The sequence below is a fragment of the Amblyomma americanum genome, chromosome 1 (assembly GCF_052857255.1).
Source record: "Amblyomma americanum isolate KBUSLIRL-KWMA chromosome 1, ASM5285725v1, whole genome shotgun sequence".
Lineage (NCBI taxonomy): Eukaryota > Metazoa > Arthropoda > Arachnida > Ixodida > Ixodidae > Amblyomma > Amblyomma americanum.
Genome location: NC_135497.1, coordinates 504520886 through 504545233, shown reverse-complemented (window position 1 = coordinate 504545233; position 24348 = coordinate 504520886). Strand labels below are relative to the sequence as shown.

At 46.2% G+C, this 24348-nt stretch overlaps 1 protein-coding gene and 1 long non-coding RNA gene across 2 annotated transcripts in view; both read right to left on the bottom strand.

Annotated features, from left to right (window-relative positions):
* LOC144106560 (uncharacterized) overlaps positions 1–24348 on the bottom strand; it is a 110481-nt gene that overhangs the window by 79425 nt on the left and 6708 nt on the right. The gene's annotated exons all lie outside the window — the stretch shown is intronic.
* LOC144106533 (uncharacterized) lies at positions 9665–14574 on the bottom strand. The gene is made up of 3 exons (XM_077639383.1): positions 14508–14574; positions 13704–13988; positions 9665–10817 (listed from the first exon to the last, which is right to left on the bottom strand). The coding sequence occupies exons 2-3, from the start codon at positions 13974–13976 to the stop codon at positions 10191–10193; spliced, it is 900 nt and encodes a 299-aa protein (XP_077495509.1). The 5' UTR covers positions 13977–13988; positions 14508–14574; the 3' UTR covers positions 9665–10190.

Below are 24348 nucleotides of genomic sequence, written 5' to 3'. Positions count from 1 at the left end.
TATGAGACAGATACTACGCCATTTCCTTTCCCCCAAAACCAATTATTATTCTTATTACTTTATAGGACCACAGGGCAGATAAATACTTTTTTTTTCAAAATGCTGAATTATAAGTTAATTGTGCCAAATTTTCTTCTAACTCTAGATATATCAACGAACGCTGCAACATAAAAATTCAAAATCAAAATGTATGCCTCTCGCAATCAAGATTATAAGAACGTTTCGACCTCTACCACTCTGCTAGGAATGCGATGATTGTTGAGCAAGCCTTCTGCCACATTTTCTAAACTCTGCCGCCATTTAGCAAGATTGTCAAGAAAAGCATATACTACAAAACAATTTTCTGAAGATATAACAGTTGAATATTGGTTGAGTGGTCACAAAATTATTTTTAATATACTTAAAAATTTCATTTGTGCATATCGAGAAATAAAAAAAATTGAAAACACCCATCCTTTCTATACATAGTCTTTTTTTTTATGCGGCACAAGTGGGTCATAAGCGAGGAAAAACTTGAGGTCTGACGGTCTGCTTTCTCCCTTCCTTACTGAAATAGTGACTTCGTTTTTACTGATGACCTAGGCACGAAAACAAAAAAAAAATGTGAAAGTCCGTCTCCATTTGGCGGCAGTTGGGCGCGCGCACTATACACACAAGAAACAACTTAACACTTTGAGATCCCCTATTTTTACCTACCTCGTACATCAAGGTTTACTTCGTAGAAACGGTTCCTGTTTCTGCCGTTATTACACGATTCTGATATAGAACCTTACTGGCGTTAGAGGTAAACTGTCCAGGAATCTTTCCTATCTATTGCCGCGACGTCTAGAAAGGCCTCATGCAAAGTGTTCGAATGAGTGAATCCTCACGAGGGTCATGATAGGCGGTTAGACGCCGAAGTCCAGGGACGTCTTCGGCTTGCCTATGCCAGATGCCCAGCAGGACGAAAGGCCATGGCTTGTGGTACAAACCAACGAAAATCGCAGCCAGCAGCGTCCCAACGCAAGTAAGCAGCAAAATCATGGCGACCCGTCTTGTGTTTTTCTTCTTCTTCAGCGCTTCTTTTACTTACCTTTTTAGTTTATTTTGCCAATCTAAATGTATTTTTACTAAGCCTCGCACGGCGGCCAAATGTGACTTCTGATATTTTGTTTTATAAGGCCATAATAATAATGGCTACCATCTATGGATACAGTTTACCGCCGTTTAATGCGTTCTATCGGGAGCAAGAGAGAGAGTGAGAAAGAAGAAAGCCAAGGAGCTTAATACTATATGGTCGCGGATATTCAATAATGTGGTAAATGTGTGAATGACTCTAAGTGGGAAGCTAATACAAGTATAATTATGTTACACTCCTTAGCATATCGCATATTGGGAGTGTAGTCTGTTTTGCCTTCCACGTACCAACTAAATACGGAAGTTCTAACATCACGACACAGTGAGAATTCAGGAAGAAAAGAAGTGTAGGGCAGTCTGTTGAAAATGTGGCGGTGTGCTCATGAGCGATTCCCTTTGGAGGAAGATCCACTTCATTAACATTGTAAGTGTGCACTATCGACTTATCCAATGCAAGTTGATTGATTTATTTTGCCCTCAGGGCGGAAGACTTCAGAGGGAAGTGGAGAATACAAAAGGTGTTTATGAAATCACAAGTACAGAACAAGATCAGAGGACAAGATATCAAATAAAGAATGCAGGTACTGCGCAGAGAGTGTAGTTGGAGCAAAGTGTCATCTTCAGAAGCTTCAGCAATTGTAAAAAAACCAGCGTGTAAAAAGCACACCGCTTACAATATTTACTTGCAAATCATGCAGCGTTGCTCGTTTTGCCTCGCCACCGTTCTAAACACCTCAATAGAGAAAGAAGTCGCATTCTTACGCCTCCGAAGCTTAGCTCTTCATTTTACTCTTGAGATAAACCTGGATGAGTTTTTTCCTCTTTGGATCTGTGCCAAACCCTGGCTAATCCCCCACCATGGGTATGCGCCATCGTATTTGAGACAACAACAACAACGACAAAAACAGCACTTTCAGGAGTACAGGCGAGTCCTACGGAATGGCTGTACGTACTTTGTTCGGCGACTGTGTAAGAATTCGTTCGGACTTGGTTGACATATGACGAACCTCCAGTCGCACTGTCCGTATGGTGACCATTCAGTTCGGGCCGAACAAAACAGAAATAGAAAATGGTAAAACAGCGGGGAAAATGCGGTATTTACAATGAAAACGATGGCTCGGTTTGAAGATTCTCGAATGCCTCAGTGATGCTTCCACCACTCTCTATTCTGCACGGGTTTCCTAGCAAGAACTTCGTCCGAAACAGCAGTAGTCGGTGCGCGCCATTCGCCTCTCCGTTGGCGACGCTCTCGATGCTGGGGCGCCTCCGTCGTCAGTTGTACCTCGGCGGTGGCGTTGACGCGCTCTCCATTACTTTGCTTCTTTCTGGCTGCTTCAGGTTCGATTATCTTTAGTTATGTAAGCGGTGTAGTTCTCTTTCGGCGAAAAAGCAGTGTGTGTGTATGCGTGCGTGCGTGCGTGCGTGCGTGCGTGCGTGCGTGTGTATGTCTGCGTCACCGTCACCGTCGAGGTGTGCAGCTGGTAGCAAGGCTGAGAACTTCGTCAGCATCAAGGCGCAAACGGCGAGGAGGCGCTGGACTATGCCACGTGTGGAGTTCGCTGACCTTTCCGCGAACTCGTTGATCTTGTATTCGCAAGGAAAGCTGCTCCCACGGGGTCGGAAGTCCCCAACAAAGGGGCCCGTCCCATCCCTGCCGCCCCTTTGTGCAGCGGACGTCCTCGTTTACGCCGCGCCGTCACGGGGATGACCCACCGGGAAAAACGCGAACCAAGTACAGCTAACGACATGTGGTTGTTAGGGGGTTGACGAGGTTTCGGGGGCGCACGAGATATTAGCCGAGTGACCGGAAGCCCACTATTCCTGTAACGACTGTCTACTTCCCTTAACGACTGTCTTCTCTTTGTTGCTGTCAACAACCTGAGTCATCGCCTCGTCGGCACATGTTTCTAGCGTCTGTGGTGCCGTGGGTGGCGTGGGAACGGAAGTCGCATTTGTGTTGTTTGTGTAGTTATTCGAAACCTCCTTCCCAAATGTTTTAATCAGACCTTTTTCCCCAATCTCTGATCAGTGGGCGGACCTTATTTTCCTTTCCCTAACCACTGATTGGCGAGATGGGTCGTTGGTTATCTTATTGGTTGCTGTCCCCGCTAAGGGCGGAGACAGAGGGTTTAAAACCAAGCGCTCTGGGTTGAGCGGGGGCTGAATTCGTCTGATCCACGATTTAGTCATGTAAATAGTTTTCTCCTTGCTTTGTTTCTTCTCGTTTTTTTACCTATGTTGTAAATAAATAGTTAACCTTCTCCTTTCCTTGAGTAATGTGAATGTTTGCGAGTAGAACCACCGGGTCATCAAGAAACTCCGATTTCATCTTCAAGTAGTTTCCTCACATCGCCACCGGAAGGGGAAACTCAACTCCACGGCTCTCGCAGATCACTGCACGGGGCATACGGCCGAAGTTCCGGCATTCGATTCCATTATAATCCAGCTCGAATGGCCGTGGGCCGAGGAGGTACATGGTAGTGACGACTGGTAGCCGGTGTCGGAAGGCTCGACGCATGGTCACTATACGTGATGCTTGGTTCCGCGTTGCGACCGCGAGAATGGCTCCAAATGCGCTCAAGAACACTGAACGCATTCACACACGATTTATTTCAAATGTCAACAAGTCGCCGTCTGTGTGAGCACCTATCAATGAATGAAAAGAAATTCACGCGCCTTATATAACCGCCTTGAGGGTTGGTGTTCTAGCGAAGGGCATGCGCAATAGAATAAAAAAGCAGAAGCACGCTGTCGCATGAATTATTGGGGCAATGACGATAAGCGAAGTATTCGGAAAGTATATCATCACCCCGTAGTTTTCCGCGTTTCTAAAAGGCAAACTTTACGTCTTATCGTCACGGGCGCTGTGACATAAGCAAGCGTGAAGGGGAGGATAAGGGGAGAATGATTAAGTCTTCGTGCAAATCTCCATAAACTTTGTTTTCTATTTATTATACGTTATTCCGCCCCCTCTTGCTGATGGATGCATACAAACTGACTACGCAGGGCTATGTCAACAAACTAGCCCAATCTCTAAAGGTTCTGATATCAGTCTAAACCTAAACGTTTAGAAACAAACCGCCATGATAGCCGCAATCAAGTTTTTTTATTTTCATTAGCGAATCTTGCTTACTTTTCTGACGACAAACCAAAGCAGTATCTGTAGTGATGACAAGCGTTTCCGCGGTCTCCTCTACCGAACAATCTTCATGATATACCGATGCCCAGGGAAACAAAATCTGTTCTCGTGTGCTTAGACAAAAGTGTATTGACCATTTTTTGAACTTTCCTCGTCGTAAGAATGATGCCCAGTACGGTTTCTCTTGAAAATCATGAAAGCTTGGTTGGAGGTGCAAGTCCACCTCTAGCGGCATCGTACTTGCATTAGTTTTCGTTGTCTTTCGCTACATGCGCAAATGACACATATGATTTATTTTTCACCAAATGATTCCAGCAGCCTCACATCTGAAATAAAAAAAGAGCATTTCATGTATCGGTGTATTGTTTATGGGGGTTTAAGGTCCCAAAGCGACTCAGGCTACAGAGGACGCTGTAGTGAAGGGCTCCAGAAATTTCTACCACCTGGGGTTCTTTAATGTGCACTGACACCACACAGTACACGGACCTCTGGAATTTCGCCTCCATTGAGATTCGACCGCCGCGGACAGGCACCGCGGTGGCGCCCATTTCATGTATCGGTAATACCGCTGCTCTTTCGTGTATCAAAGAACTGCTAAAGGAAGTAATCGCCAAGTCCTGCCTTGTGTGTGTGTGCTGTCTCCGTCTTCTAGCGCCTGTACGCTTTTTGCCTAAACCATGTCATGCTACAACCAACTAGCTCAAATCAAAGTATCGCTCTAATCGCCAAACAATATAGTCAAGCCCTGACGTCACCGTTCTTGAAGGCACATAGACTAGCCCAGTGGAGTGGTCCGCCCCACAAATTTGCTGTCCTGAAAAGATCAGTTCTCAAACCATGCGCCACATTAAAGATGTATTGCAGAGTGAATGCGCCTACGTTGCTGGTTGCTTCAGGCTTTCAATAATAATAATAATAATAATAATTGGTTTTTGGTGGAAAGGAAATGGCGCAGTATCTGTCTCATATATCGTTGGACACCTGAACCGCGCCGTAAGGGAAGGGATAAAAGAGGGAGTGAAAGAAGAGAGGAACAAATAGGTCCGTAGTGGAGGGCTCCGGAATAATTTCGACCACCTGGGGATCTTTAACGTGCACTGACATCGCACAGCCCACGGGCGCCTTAGCGTTTTTCCTCCATAAAAACGCAGCCGCCGCGGTCGGGTTCGAACCCGGGAACTCCGGATCAGTAGTCGAGCGCCCTAACCACTGAGCCACCGCGGCGGGGCCGAACTCGTTTTTAGCACAAGTTATAACGATGTATGAATGCCATCTATGGACCGGGTGCCTGCCACTCGAAGACATGCGCGCTCTCATGTCCGCACCGGTGCTGCTTCCAAAGTGCATGGAACAAGCCACAGGCCTCGTTGGCGTGCGGTACCAAATAGCAGCAACGCTTCGAAGAAAAGTAGCTCCGCTAGAAGGCTGAATATTAAAGCAGCTTCCTCAGCTAGAGGGACAGTTCATCTGCGTCGCTTTTCTCTGTCATGCATTCACGAATACATCCAGCATCTTGAGACACGTGCAACGAAGACGCAAATATAGTATGTGTAATAATGGGATGGTTTGCAAATGAGCTCCTGTACGCTTTGGAAGAAGTGGGTGGCCGGAGATGATGAACTGGAACCGCTGCACAGTGTACATGACAGTCCTAACATGTGCACGTTGAGCACTGCTTTCCTCCCGAGGATTGGGGAAGGAGGGCTTGAACTGCAGAAGCAATCGTGCAGAATATGCCTCACTGGAGCACTCAAAGCAGTCTATCAACCGAGACTTCACGCAGTCGCACACATTCCAAGCGGAGGTACTGCAGGTTCAGGACCTGTTGGAAGCGCATCATAAGCTCCCGCCCGGAAGGATATTAGGCGCCGCTACTTTAGCTCGTTGACCAGTCCACACGTCCCTAGGTTACGACCCACAGGAGGGCAAAAGGTGAACGTCCAGAGCATCATGAACTGGACGTCATTCCGGCACTCTAGCAGGTCCGTACCACTGCAGTCATTGCCGAAGGAAACAGTTGATTCAATCTATTTCGTGCGATTCGTTAAGTTCGGCAACTGTGCAAACCAAAATGAGCGTCATGTTGGAAATGCAACTGGCTGTATTGAGACCATCTTTCGAGCAGTTAGTGGATGCCTGGGTCTGCATATTTGGTGCAGTTACTGCTAACAACATCCGGTCTGAAAGCACACTTCAAGGCATCATGATAGTCGTTTACGCGTCCGCTTTTACGCCATAGTAAAGGGTCACGCCTGCCTCACAGAGGTGTTGGAGCAATGTCACCGAGGTTAACGAAGCCGCCAGGACCAAGAAGTAAGTTGACCGAGCAGGTATATGGAAATGACGAAGGGTGGCCGGAAGAAGAATGCTGGTCGCATGGTTACAGTACCTGTTGCCTGGTTTCACAATGTGACCAAGAATTGCTGAAAATACGCCCAAAGACTCTGCACGCTTTCACACTAGCCGTCTTTCAAATGTGAAAAAGCCACCGTCAGTGTGTCCGCCTATCAATTATTGACTACAAAATCTCGCCTTATTTATGTTTCTATAGGGTTGGTATTCTGTCAAAGAACATTCGCAGTTATATCATAAAGCAAAAGCAAGCTGTCGCGCAAAATCTTAATGCTCTCGCGTTAAAATTCAGGGAAAATTTAAAAGCGAAAATAATGGCGGCTCCATCAAAGAACAGCGCTAGCTCAATGCAGGCAGACCTTTCACGGCAACAGTCTATTATATTTCCGACAACTCCACCCAGTGTCTCAACTTTAAAATACAGACATAAAAATATAGGTGCGGTGGTTCCGAAGAATGCTGTTTCACAGTTTAACATCGAGCAAGAGTTCATTAAATTTTATAACTAAATGACGTTAACAGATCATTAAAGTTTAACAGGACGGAAGTTTCAAATACGAACTTGGACAGATACACCCAAGTTACGCGGACATTTCAATAATATATGTGGCTTGATACCAAACATCAGCGTTTCAAGCTTAGGAAAGAAAGGGTTCCAAGATAATAAACTAGATGACGGCACCAGTACCAAGAAAATCAATTCGTGACAGCCGTAGAGAAAAGAGGGTTCCACCATAATTGATTAGATGGCGCCACGGGTACTGAGAAGTGAACACACAGGAACAGCCGGATGTATGAGGAAACAGGTGTCTGGTATGCTACTAGATGGCGCTACGGGTATCAAAAATGGAATATACTGCTAAATGTCTGCTTCACTTGCTTGAATTTTCAGGGGCAGATTCTTCAGGACGCCTGATGTCCCTGTCGCCAGCCTTTTGAGCATTACTGTGAAGAAAAATAGAACAAAGGAAAACAAGCTAGACATAATAAAGCAATTTCGGATCTCTGCTATGCTCGGAGGAAAAGCGAGAAAAGTAGATAAGAATAGCAGATACGAAGGACGCAAAAATATTTAAAAAATGCGAGGAATACGGCGGGTATTTTACAACCTGCCGCGGATGGGCAAAATCACCATCACAAACCGTCACGTGGTCATCATTGAATTTCCCGGTGCAAATGTGTTCTTGGATACAACACAACATTCGATTTTCGCAAAGAACCGGGAGTAATTTTTCTGCGTCTCACGTACGCAGAAATTGCGCTGTTATCAGTGGTGTTGCCAGTGCAGAAGCATCACAAGGTGAGCGGTTGACCACAATGACGACAAATTATTAACGGTTTGACAATACTGCACCCAGAGAGAACTGACACGACATATTAAGGCTGCCTTCCGTTGAGGAGGCGTGTTCGATAAATCGTCCCTAAGATACTACAATTAAAATTATAATAATTAGATTTGCTCAACCTATATGTCCGATCTTCGCTTTCCTGACGGCTTTGTCCAACTACCTCTGTTAAAGATTGCACTTGACCAACCTCCTCAATGAGCCAACTTTTTCCTAAGCTTATTTTTCCTGCTGCTAGTTTACACCGCAGTTTCCTTTGACATATAGGTATATCAAAGTTCACATTCCCTGACCATCTGAAAAAAAATATTTTCCCGGCTTCTCGCTCGACGTAAATATACTGGTTAATTTGCACACGCACTGCTCCTTTCAGTTGATTCATGAAAATAATTCAACAGCATTCGAGGACGTCATTTAATTCCTCCATTGTTCAGAACTTCAGATGTTTGCATGGAAAAAGGAAACACGTGCAGTGCGACTAATCTCTCTGACTAAATGGTGCAACAGCAGTACTCCTATATTTTGGGACTGCTATTGCGGTTCAACCTGTTCTAGATCTCCAGCCTTCTCAAAAAATTAAAAAATTATCGTGATATTTTGCAAGAATGATATCAGAGGTTCTAATTGAGATAATTTTTTACTTCACGTGTATGATGTTTGCAAAGGTCTTAAAGCTATTCACTTTTACTTATGCGACTCTTCATGCTTAGGTTGAGTCTCGATTTGATCTTCTTAACGACTGCCAAATGACCGTTCGTTAAATTTTAGGAACGAGGCCATAGCGGGCGTAGGAATTAGTGCCGGCGTCGATGATTTTGTTGTTTTGATCTTTTTGTACAGACAGCTTGCTCGGCTTCCAAGAGTACTGATGCAAAGGGAGAGCCGGGCACCTTCTTTCGCATTTTTTGCTTGAACTGGATCTAAAGAAGCCTTGCACAGAAGTTTTTTGTTCATGCCATTTGATGGTGTTTTCTGTTAAAATTATTTAGCGCTATGTGGTTAAACGTTATGAAGAACCTGGACCGCCGCGGTGGCGGAGTGGTTATGGCGCTCGGCTGCTGGTCCGAAAGACGCGGGTTCGATCCCGGCCGCGGCGGTCGAATTCCGATGGAGGCGAAACTCTAGAGGCCCGTGTGCTGTGCGACGTCAGTGCACGTTAAAGAACCCCAGGTGGTCGAAATTTCTGGAGCCCTTCACAACGGCGTGTCCCATAGCCTGAGTCGCTTTGGGACGTTAAACCCCCATAAACTAAACTAAACTATTATGAAGAACCCAAGACCAGACTTCGGATGCATTTTAAAGCAGGCTTCTTGCGGATCATGTTTCAATAGCAAGCATTTCACGGCCTGTCATGATGCCTAGTATGCAGCGAGCAATTTGATGGAGGAATAGTGCAAACAAAGGACGGGACATTTTAAGGCACACACGGCGAGCGCTTTCCAGTGTCTCGTGACTTGTTTGCACTATCCTTCCATCAAAATATACCAATACAAACATGGGCAACTTTTCGCTCTGCTACAGTGCGCACATTGCAAAACATTCAAAAATAAAGCACAACAATATTTATCAAGACTCAGAGGTAAGCACTCAATTTTTCAGCACAGCGAACAAGAATTAGTACTTTAGTTATTTTTCACACAGCATAAAATGATTCACTAGCAAAACCCAACAGCTGCTGCGCATAACTTTGGCGTGCCTATGGAAACGGTGACGGTATACACAAACGCTTTGTCACCCTTGGCAGATATGGGCGGCAAAGCCGGATGTGTTTTCTAACTAGGCGCTGCGACGTCACCCGGAGTCGTATGTCCAGGCAACACATGTTGTGCAGGTGACGCTGTAGAACCAAGCGCCCCCTCTTAAGTATTCGTTGTCAGTAATTAAGGAACGTGGCTCCTAATCGAGTTATGTAGAATTTCTGCCGTTTTTACTGTCAGCTTACCCTTGCAGTAATGTATAAACATGGGGTTTTGAATCGAAATGATGAAATTTGCGATTATTCGTTCTGGACATCCGAAAAGATCTGAATTGCGCTAAAGTAAGGTAGCATTGTGAACGTGTAAAAACAAAAGCATCATTTATGGTACTCACTCTTAGAAACGCTACCACATTGGAAGCGAAGAAAAGCCTTCAAATCCAAGGTGTCGAAGAATAATGTGCTTTGTTGTACAAAGAGAGATATATGAGCTGAGCTCATGTCGATCTTGACAACTCCCGAAGGAAGCGCTACAAAACAGTCAATATTGTCGCGTTCGACGGCGACAGGTTTCGTGGCACTCATCCCGGTTGACGAAGGCGTTGGAGCCCAATAAACATCGGTGTCGAAGCAGAAATTCCCACTCCACCCTGTGACACTGGAACGCGGTGCCTTTATCCGTCACCGACGGAGCGGCAAAAAACGGAAGGCGAAGCTGCGAAGGTTCGCACAACTGTGACACCGGCAGCAGGCATCCCCGCTCCCGACGTGTCCGCGAATCGTTGCACTGCGCGCCGCACACGGCCGCAGTGTCAAAGACGGGTGCCGAGGCCAGCGGGCATCTGCCACCCGCAAAGGACCATGGGACACACTTGCGGCCGTCGTGGAACCACCAGTCACCGCGAGCGTCTTCAGCAGTGCAGGCTACGAACCGCGGCTTCTGAACGCAACGGTGCTCAGGAGCCCACCGGCCCTTGACACAGGCCGCCAAGCAGCCCTCGATGGAGGCGAATTGGTTCGGACTGCGGTTGCACACGTGAGCCCTCTGCACTGTCGCAGATAGGCACGATCCTTCGTCCGGGTCATAGAAGAACTGCGCCGCTCCGTTGACATTGCAGAAGGACTTGTGGACGGTTGGGCAGACTGTGCCATCCTTGTCGTTGCTGCTCTGCATGCGGAGAAGTAAGCTTTGATTATCCGCTCCTAGCGTGGCTCTCTACCATGGTAAGTTACTGGGCAGTGGATGGTACTGAGCACATAAGCAGCGCTAGTGCTGACTGGGGCAGCTGCACAGTTTCCTTACCAAATATATAGGCTACGGAGCTCATGGCCCGAGTGGACATCAAATATTTTTGCGAGGTTCATGTGTTACTTTTGTCATGTGCTTCCCAAATGTGAAGAAGCACGCATACGGATGGATGAACCTTGAGCCGATCCGTGTGTTTCTTGACTTAGTCTTGTTGACCATCCGGCGGATTATGATTAAGAACATGCCGAACGAACTCGCTCCAAAGGATATATGTTCACGGATATGTTCCGTGTTAAGAATATGATGTGTGTAAACAGGCGAGAACTGTTAATTTTGGCAAGCTTTCCAGGAGTGACGGAGCGGAAAAGCTGTTGAAAGTAATATTACGGTCGGCAGCGGTTACGATCGCATTAGTAATCCGGTTGCTTTGCTGAAAACTCTACGAGTGAACACTAGCGTAAGTGAACATTCTTCAGAGATGAAAGTAGAACTATGTTTTTCTACAATAACTGGCAATTTTTTTCAGATTACCTCTTCCTATCTCTCCGCACTACCGTCAGGATATGAGAGGAATATTGCTGCTGCAGCCTAATGTTCCAGCGCAAAAAACCTTATTTCACCCTTCTTCGTCGCTGCATACGCTCCGCCATTAATACTGCGTTAAGTCTCAAAACACTTTTAATAGGCTGGGGTCATATCGCGTGAACACTGTGAGCCCGAAATGGGGAAGGACTTTTCCAAACTTGTTTCAACAGCCGATGGTTCATTGATATAGAGGATAAAGAACAGGCATAGATAGGTACTTGCGGAGCGAAAGACATATTCTCTCCAAAGCCGGTGGTGTGCGGAAATGCCGAAAAACTTTACTAGCCGAACTGAAACACTGGTCTGCCTCGAGACTGAAGTCAATATATTTTAGGCTTAGATTGCAAAAATGCGTTATGATTTTTATTTCAGCCTAGCGTGGACTTCAGATACGTTACAGTCTTTGATACGCATGTTATTGCTTTGAAACTTGCTCTAGGTCGAGTTAAAATCAGTGGTTTGAATCAGGCTTGTTAGGCAAAATATACCGCCCTCTGTGGAAGACAAACGGGTACACATGGCACTGTCACGGCCTTACGGCGCGCAAGTCTAGAAGCCACGGAGGAAGACTTGACTTGCTCCGTGCTAGAAGTTGAGCTCGAGAAAATTGCTAAAAATGAAACAATATTATACCGCAGAACAATGCTAATCGTGTCCTATGCAGTAAAAGACGTTTTTTAGGACCTTTGTATTACACTTTGGCACATATATGTCAAAACTCTGCTGAGACCAGAAGAAACTAGCCCCATGTCACAATGCAGACAGTACTGCCGAAAAAGATAAAATGAAGAATTCAGTTTGAGGCTCTCCTAGACACTGCGTTACATGTCCATTAAAAACTGAAAAAAATCTACCGAAATCTAACGAACAGCGGACCTAACGTGGACAGAAGAATTAAGAGAATAGAAGGAATAAACTACCTTCTGCAGTGTGACAAAAAAAGTTACTGGTAAACGTTCCTGGCAGCCCAAAATGAGGCTTAAGCTACTTTTGTGAAATATTTTCTATCTTCAGGAGGAGTTTTCAGACTACCTTAGGCAAAAAATAAAATTGGCGGGATTCGTTTCAGTTTGTGTATCAACGGGCAAAAACACGTTTTAACTCAACTGCAATGTCACGTGCGATGAAAACTCGCAATTTTCCCAACTCCGTCGCTTATTCCACTCCCCAAAAAGGTCTCTCACTACATTACGGTGCAATTAAACCTTTCTAGTTGTTTGTAACACACCTCGCCGTCCATGTTGATGGAGTTTGTATACATGCATGCTACCTCTGATTTTTGTGATACGTTTTGTGCTTATGTTTAAAGTTGACGAAGGAAATTATTTCTTTTTGAACAAGCATTATGGTTCGAGCGGTTCTTTTTAGTACGCGTCGTTTATAATTAGTCTTACATGTTTAATGCAACCTTCAAGCCATAGTTGTTTTTTTGTGGTTGTAAAGCTAATTTCTAAATGCTTTACTAGGCGCCAGTCAGTTGCTAAGATACAAAAAATCAATTAACTCTTCCAGGAGGGGACGAGAAACAGCATTTAATAAAACATCGAGATGGGTCGTTGGGATTTTTTTCACCATCTAACTAGACATATTCATTATATTTGTGGCCACGGGTGTTTAGAAAATACTTGGTTTGGTGTAGTAGAACTAAAGCTAATAATGGCTTGCATTACACACAATATTAAAATGTACGGAAAATGAAATCTGCGCGACTCACAACCGTCTGGACGTTTCCTAATCATTCCCCGCAGAGGGTAGCAGTACGTAACGGAACTAAGGACTCATAATTCTTGAGGGCGGGCAATCGATTTACGTGTTCAAAACAGGAAATGAAAGCCATGATAAACATAGTTGTCCGTTAGTTTTTGAAGGTGGTAATCTACCTTGACCTTCGATGCTTCATCATGAACTAATCACGCGCGCAACCTGTACAAATTTATTATTGCGTAAATAGTTTTTGTGTATACTACCTCTCCACCCTATTTTCTCTGCCTGTCCCCTCACCTCTCTCATTTCATTTTTCCATTCTGCCAGCTATCCTTTATTTCCGCTGTCCAAGCTTAGGTGCTTCAGTATCGGTGGCAGATGGCGGGGTTAGCGAAAACCTTTTCCTTTATTTTTATTATTATTTTAATCAACCCCTACTACTACTTGACCATCGGGTGTATCCTACCAGTCAGCACCACTCGCGTGCGCTTATCTTCGTTTAGTTGCAATACGCACGGGGGAATCACTGACGTTAGTAGTTGGGACGGGTGGATCCTTCATGCCTTGCTTGTCTGAAGCCGTTTCGTTTGCGCCTGGTGACCGATCAGGCGCTGTGGTTTGCTCGGGCACCCGTGTCGGCGTCGGCTTCTCAGTGGTCATGTTCCCAAGACTGGTCTTGCTGGTAGTGCGGGTCGTATGGCCTCCGCTGCTCTCAGTTGTTGGTGAACGCGTTTCCGTTGGCGGTTGGGTGGTGGTATGCGTCTCGGGTGAACTGGGTGCATCTTTCATCTTCAAGGAGCCCTAGAAATAAATAACTTTAATATTAGCCATACGTTTTTTAGGAAAAGTCTATTGATACCTAATGTAGTCGCAGTTGCTCCTGCTATGAGTAGATTGCTGTATTCAAGGCTTCATGACTGCAGTGCTCGTAAGGCCGACAACCAACACCGATCAAATCATCTCGCCTATACTACAAGTGTAAAAAGATTAATCTTCCTCTTAAATAGAAATATATCTAGAGAGCGCCATAAATCAGAGGAGTTAAAAAAAATAGTGCTCTCGATCAGCCCAAGTTACCTACAAACCCAGTGGGTGAGCATTCGCCAGTAGGTGAGTATTCGCCTAAAAACCCAAAGAGAACAAAGTTAAGTCTAGCGTGACCTATACGGCGTGCTGCAAGCTCACTCCCTAACAAGGGTGACTAAAATCATTTAAGTTCTGTTTGCCGCAAGCCATCATGCAGCACACTATCTCCACGACCACGGCGTTCCGAATAAATGAATACCTGTCCAAGACTTTTGAATAGTGCAGCCGAGTCACCTGGTGAGGCGCAGGTGCATCCGTAGGTGGCGGGCCCAGCGTCAGGTCGAAGATGCGCGGGTCAGGCTTGCGCAAATTGTTGACTTGGTTCCCACCAACCGAGAGTGTGTCTTCTGTCATATCTGCTGTGCGCGCGTACATGTGAATGCCGACCACGATCACCGCCAAGGTGAGCAGCATCGCCAGACTGGTGAGCATGCGCACAATAACACGGGGAACCTGCGCATTGCAAAAAAGGGCACAATGTCGTTAAGAAAGGGGGGGAGAGCTACTTAGTCCATTGTGTTCAGGCCTCCGGTTTCAGTGCGGGAGCATGAATAGTGGCCGTTCCGGGCATTAAGACATAGTGTGTTCGTACGTTTGTCTGAAGCCTGCTTTGTGGCAGGCTGCCCAACCGATTGTAAGGAACCATCCCAGGTATATATATATATATATATATATATATATATATATATATATATATATATATATATATAGATATATATATATAGACACCAAGTGTCCTAGCTGAATGTAACCAACCACGGAATGTTCCAGCGGCGTGAAATCCAGTGTGGTTTGTTTACAGTCGCGTGACATAGCAGTACATTTTTCGTTATTCATAGATAATAATTATGTCTAATTAGCTAACTTTTCAACTTTTGACTTAAAATCAGCTGACGCAAACGTTCGTGCAAAGTTACCGTTTACGTAAAGTAGTTTTTTACCTGCCTTAAACCATAACTCGCGCAATAGACAACACCACGCGACAACGGTGGAACTTGAACCTCGCAAGATATGTGTTAGAGAACGAAATCCTTTTTTCTTTTGAAGAGAGCCCCCCGATGAGCCTTTGTGTGCACATTGGGGCGGAGATGTGAGCGAACAGCTGTTTACGCGATGGCTTCCTTTTAAAGCCAGTAAATGAAGCTACGTCAATCGTACCTTGGTGGAAACAACGCTGCTAGCTGTTTTTCGAGATGATCTGCAACTTTTCCATTGACACTTCTTTCCTCAATAACTATAAAATGGGCTATCTAGACCCATCTAATTGACTTTAAAGATCGAAAAAAGGATACTTCTGACTAGGCCATGCGACACTGAACAACCCTCAGTTGGTTTCACTGGTGGTTTCACTGGGCTAGAACACTCGTCTTTTATTTAAAGCTTGGTGTCATTTAGCTGCGACACCTGGCGTATATACTACGGACTTAATGGGATTAGCCAATGGAACTAATCAGTGAGGCCATGTGACGCCAAAATATTTTGACGTCATCCATACGTCTGATGACGTCATGCCTACAGCCAATCAGAGTACAGCAACAAAAAGTACACATCGTCTAGTGATAGCATCGGAGATCGAAGAGTGGCGATCGGATGTTAACGGAGAGGGAAAGTAGGTGTTGAAAGGCTGAGCCACCGACATAGCGGCAAACGCTAATGCTTCCGCATTTCTACAATGCAGTCTCTGCAGTCTTTGGCGCTCGGCTGCTGACCCGAAAGGCGTGGGTTTCGATCCCGACCGCAGCGGTCGAATTTCGATGGAAGCGAAATTCTAGAGGCCCGTTTACTGTGCGATGTCAGTGCACGTTAAAGAACCCCAAGTGGTCGAAATTTCCGGAGCCCTTCTCTACGGCGTCTCATAGCCCGAGTCGCTCTGGGAGGTTAGACCAATATAAACCTAAACCAAACCATCTCGCCATTTCTTCACACAGAGACAGGCTGGCGCCAACTATGAACTGCAACTCAGTAACTATCAACTATAATCAGTTAGTAGCTGACGCCAGTCTTGTCTCTTCACGTTCTCATTTGTGCAAGAGCTAACAGCACGACCAGTCTAAAGCCGCTGCAGAAGAAATCAGGAAAATTGAGTGTATAGATGGTTTATGGTGGTTTAACGTCCCAAAGCATCCAATGCTATGAGGAACGCCGTAGTGAAGGGCTCTGGAAAGTTCGACCCCCTGGGGTTCTTTAACGTGCACTGGGATGTATTACGCACAACTGTCTCTATGGCTTTGTAGGCACTTCGCTCACTCTACGGAAGTTGAAACCCATTAGATTCTTTCAATTAACACGAAGGGACGCGAAAATGGGTCATATCATTTTAGTACGTTTTGTTTTAAACGCAGGATAAAAAAAACACGATAAACGTCGCCCAATCTCTACAGTGCGCATGCATGCCGAAACTTGCGCCTCTGAAGCAGTCTTGGTATCACTTCATCGAGCCGCGCCTGGGGCAGAAGGAAAACAAACAAACAAAAAAGTCTGGCCGCAAGAAAAGCGACGACGCGCCGTCTGCCCATGGAAGTGGCGCCACAGTTCTATCGCTGATAAGTGAGTCAGCGCCGACCGCCATTGAAAAGGCCTGCAGTCGACAGTAGTGGGCATGCGCAAGTGGCTGATTCGCGGTTAAAATGCCACCGACGAAGACCGCCGGTCATTCTTCGTGTTTGCTAGGAGCGAGAGCTTATTTTCGCCGTAAAAGCGGAAGTGGTGCTGGACCTGCCTCTGTGCGCGTTTCCAATGGGTTGCTGTGATTTTGACCGTCTACCGGAGACGCATGGATGCCGTTGCACTCACGGACTACCGACGACTGCCGAGGAATACGCCTCTCCGAGCCAGGCCGTCGGCATCGAAGGTGAGTGCGAGGCAAGGCCTCGCGGCGAGGGCGACATGTTTCCGTGAAACCTTTTAGTCAAAATTTAAGCTTCACTCGCACTGTTCCCGCGAGCATTGAATAATAACCAGCAAACAACACGCAGCATGTAGAGGAGAGGTTTCATGGGCTGTCGCCATCGGGTTTCTGGTTCGTGACGCAAGCGAGGCGAGCTAGGATTCGCGGCGCGCATTCAGCTCTAGGTTTAGCTCACACTAGTCAGGTCAGCTTTAGGTATTGAGCCAGCGACGAAACTTCGTGTGCAGGGTGTTTCACCTAAGACTTTGCGCAGTTTTTGAAAGTGGGCAGTTTGAGTTAGAAGAGCGCCTTTTCCGGCATACCTTTGCCGGCGGCGTGGTGCGTCAGAGTACAGCTAAGGCGTGGTAACTAGCACGCTGGTTAAGTAATACTGAATAGTTTAATAACCGCCTTTTTCTTTTGGGTTCCTTGATAGTTGAGGGACGTGTAGCCTACCGCAAGTTTTATCCATTTCAGTTTTTGGAATTTTGGGGGCGTGGTTGCCCTCGGCCCTGTGGCCCAACTAATATTGGCTACATCACACAAAAGTACGTGCGCGAGAGGCCTACGGGCTTAGCAACCTCTGCACGTAACTCGTGGAAATAGCCAAAATTTGTTAGGCCACAGCGCCGAGGGTGGCTGCGTTTTCGAAATTCTGGAGTGTTCTGGATGTTGCTTACGGTGGGCTGCACGTCTCTAAGATATTGGGGGATTTAACAGTGATAGTTAGAAGGTTGAATATTCAGTGCTGCTTAACCGGCACTCTAGTTATCCCGCTTTGGCTGTATTATGATGCACTACGCCGCTGGTGCACTACGCACTATGCCGAAAGGGTCGCCCTTCTACCTCAAAAAGCCTATTTTTGGGAATTGCGTGCGGTCTTGGGTGAACACACCCGGTATGGAGAGCTTTGCTCGCTGCCTCAACGGGGTTTATATATGCGAGCTCGCTATCGTTTGTGTCACGAAACAAAAGCTCGTTCCGAACGCCGTTGCGACCAAGCCACTATGTCGTGCAGCCGAACTCCCGGGCGCGCATATTCTTTTGAGACATGTGGCTTGTGGCCGTACACGGTGCTCGGAAATTCTCGCCAGCCTCGTCGAGCAACTCCGAAGAACGGACGCTGCCTACGGTCTGCGGCACATCGTGTTTCCGCTGCAGCCAAGGTCTGTTCGGTTTTCTTAATTGTTTCAGCCCCGCGGCGCAACGGCTTCAGTCGCGCTCACTTAGCCCATCACGGTGAGTACATGGAAGTGCGATATGCTTGCGTGTATGTCATTCCTTGTTCTTTTTTTTCTTTGCAGATGTGCTCATTCCAGCATTCCCGCACTTAATCCAACGGCACTGGTGCATTCGGCCCGCAATGTCATCTGGACTGATATGGCAGTTGCGGGTCGTGCAAGGTTCCTTTCGTGCACCCTCTGCCTCCTGTCACAAACGTTGTACTGTCGGCTGCTTTGACTGCACTGCATCGCAGCGTCCTTTCCCGCGTTTTCGGTAAGCAGGACCACGAATTATCGAAACGAAACTGGCATGGCTGCAGATGAAAGCAGTGCCCCCCAAGGCTGCTTAATACCATGGCGCCGCTGAAGACGGTCCAGGATGTAGTTCAGTTGAAGCTCTCGTGGAATAAGCCACGTTCGTTCCCGACAGTGCAGCTAGTGTACAGTGTGACCCTTTGATGACTTCGGAATGCTGACGACATCCATGGCTACATGAAGAGGGCTTGATCGCTCTGGTTGGTGCATGGTGATGGAAATGGTTGCACAGTGCTAGCAGACGGAATGGAAGAGAACACAGAATATGTCTGTTATTCTAAGGCTGCTCAATACCATGGCGCCGCTGAAGGTCTAAGATGTAGTTCAGTCGAAGCTCGCGTGGAATAAGCCACGTTCGTTCCCGGCAGTGCAGCCAGTGTACAGTGTGACCCTCGGACGACTTTGAAACACTCACGGCATCCATGGTTGCAAGAAGAGGCTTGATCGGTCTGGTTGGTGCATGTTGATGGAAACGTCCGAACAGCGCTCACAGACCGGATGGAAGAGAACACAGAGCGTGTTCTCTTCCATCCCGTCTGTTCACGTTGTTCAGGCGTTTCCTTCTATGGCTTCATTTGGCGAAGGTTTCTTTTATCTTTCCAGATATCGTGCCTCAGAGTCTTCCTTGGATGAGGAGAGCACGGAGCCGACTCTGGAAGTCCGAGCTCAGATCTGTGGCCCCGGTCCGGCGCCTATGCACGACGCAAGGCAGTCCCTTCCTGCCCCGCCCGTCTTTTTAGCTCTTTTGATACCAGGAGTAGGGTGGTAAGTGCAAATGAATCGAAGCCGGCGTGGCATGCCACACTTTTGCTCCCGACAGTCCGGAAAGTGTGCAGCGTGTCCGTAGGAAGCCTGTGTAGCATACGCCCGACATCCATGTTTTCCACTTGTCGTTGCAGATACGCCAACTTAAGTTCACGTATGCCTCCTTTCCACAGAAGAGCTGTATCTACTCAAGTCTGCTATGAATCTACTACAGTTAGTGCTTGGTCTGTTCGCCGCTCGTTCAATATAAATTGTTATTTTCGGGCTTGTCTCCGTCCTACTTATTCGTATTGCTACCAGTCACCCATGTTAGGCTTATTTCATCAAATTCAGCAGCATATGGTGTCCTTGTGTATGGCCACACACTACCGGGTTTATCTCCACTTCACCACATTCGCACAAGTCGTGCATGTATTGCACCTACACTGGAGTCAGTCGGATATCACACAGCAAGCATTCCTTTTGTGTTGGTAATACTCTTGATATCCGCAAATACTTTCCTTCAAGCAAACGTCTCGGCAACATCATTACGAGCTATAGGCGTTTCCATTCACTTCATAAGTTTCGCCTTTCATTGTTGATTGCACCAATCTGGTCGAATGTCCAGTTGTTTGGCGTTACTTTACAAACCACACAACAATTTGATGAAAATCGCTCATTCCCAATTACTACAAACTGTATTATTCGTGCCTGTGCAGTTCAAAAGCACACCTTCTCATCGGTGCAGTCATTCCCGATCACCTGTATATGCTAATTAACACCTTTTGCATACTTTCAAGGGGGCCCCTTCACCAGGCAAGGTGGACGTCAGTCCGGCTCTTTTGCGGTGTGCAAGGCTGCTTTCTTCTTTACAATACTTTCGATTCTTTTTGTGTTTGCTTTGTTTTTGACTTGCCTCTTTGTATCTGAGGTTTCCGTTTTTCTATTTGGGTATATAGAGATGCTCTGTGTGCGTCACTGTGTCTTGAGTCAGTACGGACGTTTGGTTGAAATAAAGGGAAAACATGAAAACTTGTGGAACGTGCTCAGAAGAGAACGGCGAAGCATGGGTTCTAAAAAAAAAAGAAATCTGGCATGCCTCAACGATGTGGCCCATGAATGACCTCCTTGAAGACATGTGCAGAATAACATTCTAATCACCGGTTGTGCATCACGGCGGCACATGGGCTTCACCTCCTTCCCGGGGCCTACCAGCCGGGTGTGGACACCGACGGTCTCTACGCTGCTGCTTCCAGTCAATCCAACGCGAGTGCCTAGTCGGCGCCTCTTGGACATCGACGCGATGGCCTGCTGACCCGGATCGTCATCGCCGCTGCGACGACTCCTGTGTGCCAGCTCCGAGCTACTGCCGACGTGGTGCAAAGAGCTGCCGCCTTCACCTGTCCCTGTTCGCGGCCATCGACTGCGGGAGGCGGCGCATCGATGCCCTGAGAGTCCAAGTAAGCAAACTGCTCGCAAACCTTGGTTGTCTGTTAGGCCAAGTCAGTTAGCTATTGATAGGACTCTCCCTCTGTTTTGTTTGCATTGTATGTATGAGCGGTATTTACGAGTTCTGCGTCGTATAAAATGTGTCGTTTGCAACCGCCTTGCTTTACTGTTCTACATGTATTATTCATTTTTCTTTTCCAGATAGCTGCCGTGTCTTCGTCACCTCGAGGCTCTCCCCTCTTTGAACCCAGCACTTCAGTATCGGAGTCTCAACTCTCCCGTTGTTTGAGTACGCTTTCTCAATAAGCATTTCTTACTTTCGTTTTGACCTCCTTATAGTTACGTTTTATTGCAAAGCTCATTGCAAATTCTTTTACTTGCATTGGTTTCTTTTCATTTACTCAGCGATAGCTGTTTGCGTGTTGTCCTGTGATGCACGCACTCCCTTGCACCCATGTGCTCTACACACAACTTGCATAGCCGCCATACTTTCTAAAATCCAGAAATATTCCGAGGATAAATATTTTCCTTTCAATGTTTTCGAGTATATGTTCTTTCACTTCAAGAAGGGCCATTTCGGAGGACTTATTTTTTCTAAAGCCGAATTGTTCACTTGCTATTATGTTATTTACACTCAGAAAGCTTACTAGTCTTTTATGTATATTATTTTTCGCTACCTTCGCAAAGATAGGGAGCACCGAGATTGGTCTGTAATTGTTCATATCGTTAGTGGAACCGCCCTTGTGTATAACAGCCACACGAGCTAACTTCATTGCGTCTGGGAACACTGCGGTGGAAAGAATAAGGTTCAGAATATGAGTGAGTGGACTATTAACTATTTCTGCCACGGCTTCTAGTGGACCGGGTTTAATATCGTCAGCTCCAGAGGCGCAATGGTTCTTTAAACCCAAAATGACGTCCAGTATTTCATATTCATCAGTTGGGGACAAAAATACAGTATTTTCACAATGTGCTTTGACGAATTCCTCGCATGGTATCGCAGCGCAGTCATTTGCGGAAGCACCCACGTTAATAAAATGTACGTTGAACAGGTTTGCAACCTCTTCTTCACTCATAGATTCGCTGTGATAAGAAACCCGCTTTGGGGAGTTCGATTTACACGTGATGTCTCTGACCGCTTGCCATACCAGACGAGGATTTCCTGCAATATTGGAAAACTTGTTCACATAGTATGATCTCTTTGCTTTCTTAATATCAGCATTCAATTTATTTCTCGCTTTCTTAAATGCGCGGAGATCGCCTTCACTTCGTGTGTCTAAAAACTTTTGAAAAAGGTTGTTGCGGTTTTTATTCTGTTATACAGGTCGTGCGAGATCCAGGGCTTTCTTGCTCTCTTGTGTCTCTTAAGAGTTTTAAAACCGAAGGATTCATTGTACGCAGAAATAAAAAACATCAAGAATGCCTTATAAGCGTTATTAGAATCCTTTTCCTTTGTAACGCTATCCCAGTCCTGTTGCATAATGAGTTCTTTAAACTTTGACATGTTTCTTTCCGAGTAATCTCTAATCAATATTTCTTTCTCCAGAAAAGAGCGTTTTTGCTTCGAAGGTATCAGACAGTAAATGGGTAAATGATCAGTAAGATCGCATATAATTGTACCTGATTTAACTTCATCGGGGCAGAAGCTTGTAATGCACAGGTCAAGTATTGTTTCAGAATTTGACGTGACGCGAGTAGGATCATTAATCACATTTGAAAAACCATACGACTCAAAGAGCTCTTGGAAATGCAAAAAAATAATATTATTTGGAGAAGCATTTATATTGAAATCCCCAACAAAGACACATTCGAGGTTGAGCTCGAGGCTACGTTCAAATATTTCTTCTGCAAACTGCATGAATTGCTTTAAACACCCAGATGGCGGTCGGTACACAAGAGCAAGTAGTATATTATAACAGTGAATAATGACGTACTCAAAATTTTCATTCACAATGTTATAGTTTGCTAGAATTTGATACGGTAGTTGGCAACGCACATACAGAGCAACACCTCCTCCGCGCTTTGATGAACGGCACGCTGACACACAATCAAATCCCGGCAAGAGAAAACAGTCGTCAGATGTTAACCACGTCTCACTAAAGCAAATAAAGTCAAACTCGTGGTTTAAATCTGATAAAAGCAAAGTAACCTCATGAAATTTATTTCGCAAACTTTGGGCGTTGAAATGAAATAAAGAAAACTTCTGCTTATCCTTGAGTTGCTCACTATGGTGAGCAAAATTGGACATGAATGGCATCGCGTTTGCTTGAAAATACAATTGCCTGCGCTATCACCTCAGATTGGCGAGGTCATCCTTATCGCGGATGACAACTGCTCGTGCACCGGCTTGTTTCCGTACAAGCACCTTTCCATTCACGTGCCAAACGAACGCGTAGCCGGATTCCTTAGCCCATTCTTTTGCAACTGTCAGAAGAGTGCGAGTGTACCGAGTCATATTTTCACACATGTACTATCCGGTGTTGTCATCACGTAGCGCCTGCCTTTTTGCTAGCCAGGCATCACGAACCTCCAGCTTTGCGAAGCGAACAATTACGCACCGTGTTTTGCCCGGCTTCGCGGGAAGCCTGTGCAGGGCTGTTATGTCACTCGAGCACACCTCATCAAGTTCTAGTTTTGTGCCTATTTCATTCACTTTCTTTAGTAAGTCCTCGTTTTCCGTCTCTGGTAGACCATGGATTTCGATGTTCAGTCGACGACTGCGCCATTCTAGACTGTCAACGTCCTTATTGAGCTGTGCAATTTCACAGGCCCATTCAGCTTTCTCAAGCCGCTCTACACGCTTCGTGACATCCTTTGTCGACTTTTCTTGGGCTAGAAGACGTGTTTGAAACTCATCGAATTTATCTGAGAGCAGGCTGACGGATGACTCAAGCGACTCAAGCTTGCTGGACATGGCCAGAAGGGAGTCAATTTTACTTTCCATTGAAAACAGCCTAGTGATTAGTTCTCTATCGGACTGCTGCCCGTGCAGTGTATCCTCAGCTTTACGGCTGCCCTTACATGTTTCGCACCTCCAGGCCTTCCAAGCCTTTGCTCATTTCGAAATGAACGTTTCTTCCGAAACGCCTGAACATGATCCGACATGGTACGTAAATTCACACTCTGAGCAGCACAGTGATTGACAGCTGTCATCAACACGTTGTCGACATGCGCAACAGCGTAACATGATAATTGCGTGACACTCAACGGTAGCCTTGGCAGCAGCGGCAGGAACAAGAACTATCGAAAAAACGACAAACCTGCAAATACGTGGAGCAGTAATTCAGGAGACGTGTGCGCTGGTTGCTGCCGCTGCTGCCAATGCCAAGGAAACGCCCCTTGCTGAAAATTCGCCGGACGGTGTCGGCGATACCGCTGACGATTGTTCGTGCTTTTCACCGTGAGGCTCGGCGTTATGCAGGATTCTCGAACGCTGTCCGAGATCGATGTTATTCGT

Excerpts from the sequence above, each read along its gene's own strand:
- LOC144106533 (XM_077639383.1), bottom strand. The coding sequence starts at position 13,976 with ATGAAAGATGCACCCAGTTCACCCGAGACGCATACCACCACCCAACCG. Across the intron at positions 10,818-13,703 it reads CTAACGTCAGTGATTCCCCC|AGCAGCAACGACAAGGATGG; the intron begins GTGCGTATTGCA and ends CTCCGCATGCAG.